At 43.6% G+C, this 9,572-nt stretch overlaps 1 protein-coding gene across 1 annotated transcript in view; it reads left to right on the top strand.

Annotated features, from left to right (window-relative positions):
* The first annotated feature begins 9,169 nt into the window (after positions 1 to 9,169).
* Positions 9,170 to 9,572, top strand: part of CD247 (CD247 molecule) — a 44,171-nt gene continuing 43,768 nt past the window's right edge. Inside the window, exons 1-2 of the mRNA XM_075197852.1 lie at positions 9,170 to 9,204; positions 9,292 to 9,482. Of these exons, the coding sequence (XP_075053953.1) occupies positions 9,170 to 9,204; positions 9,292 to 9,482 (226 nt within the window). The remainder of the gene's footprint in view (positions 9,205 to 9,291; positions 9,483 to 9,572) is intronic.

Genomic DNA, 9,572 nt, shown 5'->3' with positions numbered 1-9,572 from the left:
TTTGCACATAAGTAAAATACTGGCTGTTTTTTCATGTAGCACACAGATACCTGATAGCTTTATTTTTACTCTGAAATTTAAGTTCATCTAGGACATGTCCTACCCCAACTATAAATCTGTCCCCACATTTTAAATTTTCCTCCCCCTCCAATGCAACATGGTTTTGTCAAAGTGCAAATTAACTCTTTTTTTTTTTTTTTGCTTTGCTTTGCTCTCCTTAATGACTCAGGACCTAAACCTCCCAGAAACAGGGGAGCTGCTAACATTAGGCGAGGGCACAATGGTTAGGGGGTGCCTAAAAACCAGGATGAGTGACATAATGTCATAATGTCATCTTTTGCAAGTAACATCTAAAAATTAACACAGTGCAGAAGTGGCCAAAAGACGATCTCGGTACCATCACACCTACCTGCAATGTTACATGTCTGACACAAATATTCAGCGGTGCAATATTTGTTCTGATAAACAGGTTTAAAGGTATTTACCTGGGGTGGGGTGGGAGCCGTTCCCCATCTATAAAACACTGGTAGAAAGTTAGTGTAAATAGTAATGGAGTAAATATAATTTCTCATGATGCGTTTTAGTAAAAACACTGGCGGCCAGATTTACTAAACTGTGGGTTTAAAGAAGTGGAGATGTTGCCTATAGCAACCAATCAGATTCTAGCTTTCATTTTGTAGAATGCACTAGGTAAATGACAGCTAGAATCTGATTGGCTGCTATAGGCAACATCTCCACTTTTTCAAACCCGCCGTTTAGTAAATACACCCCTGGGAGCTTTGTCTGTGGGTAGTTGCTGGGACATTTAACAAGTTTGGTAAAAGTAACATAAAACTATAGGATAGGATATAAATAAATTGATCGTATTTATGCACAAGTGACAGGTTTTAGTATCAGTATATGATGACATAACTGGATCTGACCACCTCCTGCCGAGCTCTTTGGGAATAATGAATATAAAACTGCGTTCATCACCACAGGGGGTCTCTGTGATTAGCAGAGGTTGACCTGTCGGGACATTTACACTGTTGGGGGTCCTGTGATTCAATTGCCAATCAAACATTGATAATTCATGATCTCATTCCCGAGTTGTGTCTTGTTTAAATGACCATTATTAGCAGGGATGAGGTTCTGGTGAGTCAAACCGAGGCGAGGTGTTTTGGACACCGTACGACGGGTGTGGAAGGTAGGGAGATGTTGGCAATTGCTAAAAATGAAACAAAATTGCTGCTAAGCTCTTTATTAGTGGATTTGATGTTGACGGTAGATCTACTCATCTCAATAAAGTGTATATATTTATCTTTTATAGTGTTTATTACTGTAAGTATCAGATCGGGTAGGTACAACCCAATTTACTATAGATGGAATTTTGACTTGAGAGGTATTTTACTACCTAAACAAAGGGGGAAGGGTGCTTCAAATATTAGGGTAATTTTGACTATTCCACAATAATAGATTAAACTTGTCAACTTTAAGCAATATATTTAATCGTACATTGACATTTTCTGATTCAAAAGTAAATACAAGTTATCATATTCATTGATAAAATACCTTACTAGGAAGAAACACTTTTGAATCACCCCTTATTTTTAAGCATGTCTCGTATCCATCGTATCGACTTGTGACCTGGTTACAGGCATTGAGCATTACAATAACCTGATGATAGGAGAGGGGGACAGACCTTTTGAAAGATCTTAGATGGGTGGAAGATTTAAGTGGCTTGGATAAGGAGTTGAAGAAATGGGCAGCTGGGTAAAAGAATACAGAGTCTTCAGATTCCTTATTGAATTTAAGAGCTATTAGTCAACTTCTGGAAGTAGGTCTTAGGTGATAAGTACAGCAATCTGCAGGGGTAAGATGTCTGTTCAGGATTTAGGTCATTTGTCCAGAAAGCTTTTGAAGGATAAACAGGCAAAGTGTTCTCTATGTTTGGACTCCTGAGACAGCCAACCTAGATTTGGTATATCAATGAGGGGGGGGGGGGGGGAAGTGTTGTGACTCAGACTGAGTTGCAGAGTGTATCAGGGTCAAAGTTTACCAAGGTAAAATTGGGCTCTTGTGCCATAGTATAGAGTATGGGGATGTACCAAAGGAAAAGGCTGGAACCAAGCCCAAAACTCAAGATTAACAATTCTGTGTCTCAGCGACCAGTAGAGGATGTCACACACCCCTGCAGGATGTCTCTCTGACATGTGACGCTCAGATACAGCTGCTTTCCCCTTGGTCTCTTTTCACTACGCTCAGAGAACCATAAACAAATGAAATACCCTCACAGTGGGATAGCAGAGAACGGTGCGACCCCGACCTACACGCAGCTGTTGCAGGTTAACTTAACATTCCTATCAGATCAATAGGTATTTTGTAGCTCAGTGATGTCACTGGCTCCTAGTGACTGGATAGGCTGCACTCTCAGTGATGTCACTGGCTCCTAGTGACTGGATAGGCTGCACTCTCAGTGATGTCACTGGTTCCTAGTGACTGGATAGGCTGCACTCTCAGTGATGTCACTGGTTCCTAGTGACTGGATAGGCTGCATTCTCAGTAATGTCACTGGTTCCTAGTGACTGGATAGGCTGCATTCTCAGTGATGTCCCTGGTTCCTAGTGACTGGATAGGCTGCATTCTCAGTGATGTCCCTGGTTCCTAGTGAATGGATAGGCTGCATTCTCAGTGATGTCACTGGTTCCTAGTGAATGGATAGGCTGCATTCTCAGTGATGTCACTGGCTCCTAGTGAATGGATAGGCTGCATTCTCAGTGATGTCACTGGTTCCTAGTGAATGGATAGGCTGCATTCTCAGTGATGTCACTGGTTCCTAGTGAATGGATAGGCTGCATTCTCAGTGATGTCACTGGCTCCTAGTGACTGGATAGGCTGCATTCTCAGTGATGTCACTGGTTCCTAGTGAATGGATAGGCTGCATTCTCAGTGATGTCACTGGTTCCTAGTGACTGGATAGGCTGCATTCTCAGTGATGTCACTGGTTCCTAGTGACTGGATAGGCTGCATTCTCAGTGATGTCACTGGTTCCTAGTGAATGGATAGGCTGCATTCTCAGTGATGTCACTGGTTCCTAGTGAACGGATAGGCTGCATTCTCAGTGATGTCACTGGTTCCTAGTGACTGGATAGGCTGCATTCTCAGTGATGTCACTGGTTCCTAGTGAATGGATAGGCTGCATTCTCAGTGATGTCACTGGTTCCTAGTGAATGGATAGGCTGCATTCTCAGTGATGTCACTGGCTCCTAGTGAATGGATAGGCTGCATTCTCAGTGATGTCACTGGTTCCTAGTGAATGGATAGGCTGCATTCTCAGTGATGTCACTGGTTCCTAGTGAATGGATAGGCTGCATTCTCAGTGATGTCACTGGCTCCTAGTGAATGGATAGGCTGCCCCTTCCTCAAATTGGGACTGTCCTACCTAAATATGGAGGTTGAGAGGTATGCGCTATATTATGATCTGACATTTTTTCAATTACTATTATTATCTCAATGATGAAGAATCTCAGCATTTGTTTCCCCCCCAAAGGTCTCGGTTTTAGGAGCCTAAGAGAGACGGGTCTTACCTGTTTGGGTGCATGTATAAGACGACGTAACAGTGACATTTTGCCACATTTTTGATTCCGAGGGCGCACGAAAGTACCGTGTCAGCTCGGCTCGGTACTTGCACCCCCTAAGTTCGGGTGTGTTCGGTTCTCCAGGAACCGAGCCTGAGCATCTCTACCAATTATAAAGCCTTAGAGCATTTTACACCTGACATTACTGTGTATTCAGAAGAGATAAGTGAAGATCATCTTTGACAAGCTGAATAAAACATGGTATTTTAGGGTGCTGTCAGCGCCAGCAGTGGATTGCTTTAATAATGGAGCAATTTCAAACCATTTCATCTGTAAAAACGTCTTACCCCGTGTTTATACATGTCCAGCAATGCGTAATAAGTCCGTTTTTCTACCCACTAATTTAAGTTTCTTTTCCTGCTATCTCTTGAAATAGCAAACATTAAAACGGAAATAAACAGCCCTGGTGTTTACTGTTTGTGCAATTGAAGCATCATTTTTGCAACCTTCGTTAGCTAAATTGTTTACAGTAACTCTTACCAATGCCAGAGATAAGCTGTTGTCATTTAAATTATACATACACAGCGCATCTGACCTCCACCAGGATTTTCTTGTTGGAATTCCTAGAAGTGAACCGTCATTGTTACTTAATATTTAAACAGAATAGGACCATATACATCTCATAATCATAGTACATATAAATAAATAAGTATACGAAAAGCTTATTACTCACCCCCCCCCCAACACTGTAAAAGATAAATAATGAACCGCTAAACACAAAATCACAATTTTCAGATATAAACCAACTACAAAGGTAAAATATATAAGTAAGGGAGTACTTATATACTGTCTATAATGTAGGGGAGTACTCCCACCCCCCTACATTATAGACAGCTGAAGCTCCTCCCACATCCCTGGGCTAGTGTCTAAATCATTGGTCGAAGATGTATACGACGGTATGTCATACCGCCACTTTTTTTACTGCTTTCAATATATTTAGAATGGCAATGCTTCGGTGACTGGGGTCTGCTATGAGTACACAGTGAGCAAATACAATTCTGTGTCTCATTTCTACCTTCCAGTAACGATCGTTGTCATTGGCTGAGCAGATGTTTCATTCATTTGTTCAGCAAATCATGTGCTGCTAAACAGAAGTCCTGCTCTTGTTAAATGATCCCAGTGACTTGGACTTTCACAGAGATATGGCAGTATGTTGTGAGCAACTACTGACTTTCTTCACCCTCCTCTGCCATATCAATATCCATATATCAATATATAAACATACATAGCTTAGGATTTTGTTAAATCATTCCCACACAATGTTTTCATGATCTGGTCATGAAGGTGTTAATAAAAAGAAAATATTCAGATAAATTGTTTCCTGTGCAGAATAATTTATGTGAGAGTGAAAAATTAGGTTGTTGAAAATATTCATCCGCTTTATAACTGCAGAAGATCTTAAGATGCAGGAAATAATTCAGTGACAATTTAACAGTCAGGATATCCTTGTATTAGCCGCTATATTTACTAACCATTCCCTTTCACTTTAAGCATTATTATATCTACCAGCAGAGTTGGAATCATTAACTTAGACTATGGCTGCAGGAACATTTTGCAATTTTCACATTAACACCAATCCTGGTACTTAATACAGCAGCCACTTTATAGGGCCCCCTGTTCCTTATGTCATCTCATGCAGAGTAATGAATGTACAACTGAGCATAGGCAAACCGAGGGGGGGTTCCTACTGCCTGGAAACCCCCCTCCAAGCCTGGGGCACTGTATAATTGAGGTGGCTGGACCCTGCTCCCGCTTCACACGGCTCTGCTTGAAAAGGGAGAGCTGCGTGTACCTAACAGTAGTGCACGCAGCATTGCCCATGTATATTATGGGGATAGGAAGAGTTGGAGAGCAGCCAAGCACTGTCTAATATTATAGCCACGCCCCCATGCATGCTGTCACGCCCACTGGCGGCGTGGTGTGGAAACCCCCCTCTACAAATCCTGCGTTTGCCCCTGCTGAGTGTGTACTGGACTTGTTTAATACACCCTTGTATCAGCGGACAAGTATCACTTCATGTAAAGGGGAGCACAGCACAGGGAGAAATCACACGCAGTCTCTGAATAGTTATTTCCACTGCTCAGCTCTATCTTCCTGCCTGAGGGTCTCTACCTCACCTGTAGAAAGATGCTGTTTGTTGTTACCAAGCGGTATAATCTCAGCGACCAGTAGAGGATGTCACACACCCCTGCAGGATGTCTCTCTGACATGTGACGCTCAGATACAGCTGCTTTCCCCTTGGTCTCTTTTCACTACGCTCAGAGAACCATAAACAAATGAAATACCCTCACAGTGGGATAGCAGAGAACGGTGCGACCCCGACCTACACGCAGCTGTTGCAGGTTAACTTAACATTCCTATCAGATCAATAGGTATTTTGTAGCTCAGTGATGTCACTGGCTCCTAGTGACTGGATAGGCTGCACTCTCAGTGATGTCACTGGCTCCTAGTGACTGGATAGGCTGCACTCTCAGTGATGTCACTGGTTCCTAGTGACTGGATAGGCTGCACTCTCAGTGATGTCACTGGTTCCTAGTGACTGGATAGGCTGCATTCTCAGTAATGTCACTGGTTCCTAGTGACTGGATAGGCTGCATTCTCAGTGATGTCCCTGGTTCCTAGTGACTGGATAGGCTGCATTCTCAGTGATGTCCCTGGTTCCTAGTGAATGGATAGGCTGCATTCTCAGTGATGTCACTGGTTCCTAGTGAATGGATAGGCTGCATTCTCAGTGATGTCACTGGCTCCTAGTGAATGGATAGGCTGCATTCTCAGTGATGTCACTGGTTCCTAGTGAATGGATAGGCTGCATTCTCAGTGATGTCACTGGTTCCTAGTGAATGGATAGGCTGCATTCTCAGTGATGTCACTGGCTCCTAGTGACTGGATAGGCTGCATTCTCAGTGATGTCACTGGTTCCTAGTGAATGGATAGGCTGCATTCTCAGTGATGTCACTGGTTCCTAGTGACTGGATAGGCTGCATTCTCAGTGATGTCACTGGTTCCTAGTGACTGGATAGGCTGCATTCTCAGTGATGTCACTGGTTCCTAGTGAATGGATAGGCTGCATTCTCAGTGATGTCACTGGTTCCTAGTGAACGGATAGGCTGCATTCTCAGTGATGTCACTGGTTCCTAGTGACTGGATAGGCTGCATTCTCAGTGATGTCACTGGTTCCTAGTGAATGGATAGGCTGCATTCTCAGTGATGTCACTGGTTCCTAGTGAATGGATAGGCTGCATTCTCAGTGATGTCACTGGCTCCTAGTGAATGGATAGGCTGCATTCTCAGTGATGTCACTGGTTCCTAGTGAATGGATAGGCTGCATTCTCAGTGATGTCACTGGTTCCTAGTGAATGGATAGGCTGCATTCTCAGTGATGTCACTGGCTCCTAGTGAATGGATAGGCTGCCCCTTCCTCAAATTGGGACTGTCCTACCTAAATATGGAGGTTGAGAGGTATGCGCTATATTATGATCTGACATTTTTTCAATTACTATTATTATCTCAATGATGAAGAATCTCAGCATTTGTTTCCCCCCCAAAGGTCTCGGTTTTAGGAGCCTAAGAGAGACGGGTCTTACCTGTTTGGGTGCATGTATAAGACCACTTGGTGGGGTGCCTTATACCAAACTTTATATTATAAATAAGTGACAAAGTTGTATATTGTATCCAGCTCTATGGTATGCCTTTATTACCGGTCAGTTACCGCAGTGTCCTGTGGAGGGTTTGTTGTATCCTAAATATATTCACTTAGACCTGTCAGCGTCGGCACTGATTATATAGCATAATAACAATACTCATTAGCGAGATGGGCTGCATTACATGTTACGGTAGAAGAGAGGGGCCCTTTATCTAATCATTTCCCAAATCAGCCCACAACGATATCACGTTGCCTGGTGCTGTGAAGGAAAGTGATATTACTGCTCCGCAATGCACAAATTACTGCTTAATGCTACGTTCTGTAAATAGGTTCAGTACATCAGTATATGTGGCTGCTGTATGTATAATTTACTACGGGCTCCGGTCCCTGCAGACATCTGAAGAGACAGAGGAGAAGTGAATGTTTATGTGTCTTTTGTACACTCTTTATATCTATAATTATACAGAGATTCCTCTAAGTATTCACCAGGCTGCAGTAAGAGGATTACAGACCATAATTATCATATATTTATTTATATAGCGCCACTAATTCCGCAGCGCTGTACAGAGAACTCGCTCACATCAGTCCCTGCCCCATTGGAGCTCACAGTCTAAATTCCCTAACACACACACACACACACACACACACACACAGACTAGGGTCAATTTTGATAGCAGCCAATTAACCTACCAGTATGTTTTTGGAGTGTGGTAGGAAACCGGAGCACCCGGAGAAAACCCACGCAAACACAGGGAGAACATACAAACTCCTCACAGATAAGGCCATGGTTGGGAATTGAACTCATGACCCCAGTGCTGTAAGGCAGAAGTGCTAACCACTGAGCCACCGTTCTGCCCAGGGACAGGCTGTGTAAAGATCTCCTGCCAAAGTCTTATTAGTTGATGACTGTGACACATTGGCATAGCTGGAAGCCTGTGGGCCCCTGTACAGACCACCCCCGCACACTGAACAGGGACTCCCCCCAATGCCCATACCACCCTCTTGCGTATAAAACTCCCAACATTGAACAATGAACCCCACATGTACAGAAATCCCAAAGCTCGGATCTCTCCCCAGACAGAGAGGTCTACTGTCCCTCAAGCGTCACCCACTTGTGGAAGTATAGGGCAAGTGTTCCCAGGGCATTCACAGACGGATATATATAGGGTCACAGACTGATACGATCATTCCTCCGTGCCTGATATAAATGAGTCACCACAGAATTCAGTGGCTGATTTTGCACACTGGTAATAATCTGTCTTTGGTGGAAAGAGAACCCACTGTTTTGAGGGGGTGGTTATCTGGTCCCTCTGCCAAGGCTTGCCCTCTCAGGTAAGAGTGGGGTCTGCTTCCATCCTAAAATTAAGGACTTTGCATCCCCCCCCAGCACGGGTGACCCATAGGGGCGGTCAGTGAGGTAGCTGTAGGGGAAAAGGGCGGAACATCCTACGGCTAGACCAGGCTACCCTATCGCCATCCTCCGTGGTGTTTTTAGCAGGATAAGAGTTTTTCCGTCTCCTTGTTGATCCATCCAGCTTGTTATAGAATAAAGCAGCCATTCCCTTTGTGGTAACGTCTGTGCTACATAGACCCTTCTATATCTGACTCCTTCTTATCCTATGTACAGTAGCTGGAATCCATGAGAGATGGAAGAGGCTGTTTATAGAATCTTCTACAGAAATAGAACCTAAGCAATTTTGTTTCTTTTCAAACGGTTATTTCATCGCCCTTAATGTCCTGCGCCATAAATCATTTTAATGGTGTGAGAGAACCGCGCCGCTACTGAGAGACCGGTTTACGATGTGACAGATGTCAAATGGCTAATCACCGTCCGAGTCCCAATGGCCACATAGAGAGATATTGGAAAATGAGGATTTTACATCTGTGAGAAGTGATTTACACCCTTAATATGACGGCCGTGGCCAGTGGCTACGAGCCTCCATGGTGAGTGTTGGACGGTGTAGCCTCGGTATATATACGGTTATATGCACTTGTCTTATAGATGACACAGTCTGTTCCTTTTTTTGGCAGGAGGTTACTTTACAGTGATAGATTTACACAACGTTTTGTTACACATTTCTATAGAGAACAGATATTGCACCGATCTCTCTTCTCCAAATCCCGTTTGGCTCATTCTCACTCTTACGTTACATTGCTTGGCCAAGCTGGTGTTATCGCTGGTCCTACAACATGTGCCCACGGGGTGGTATCAAATTTAAAGGGTAAAATGTCCTGAAAAACAAATTGTACTTAATTATACTATACAGTGTTTCTCTGTACTATAAGCCTGACTCATATCCGAACGCAACCTG

This window comes from Mixophyes fleayi, chromosome 2, assembly GCF_038048845.1.
Source record: "Mixophyes fleayi isolate aMixFle1 chromosome 2, aMixFle1.hap1, whole genome shotgun sequence".
NCBI lineage: Eukaryota > Metazoa > Chordata > Amphibia > Anura > Limnodynastidae > Mixophyes > Mixophyes fleayi.
Note: the sequence above shows the minus strand (reverse complement) of the source record. Positions and strands in the feature narration are given on the sequence as shown.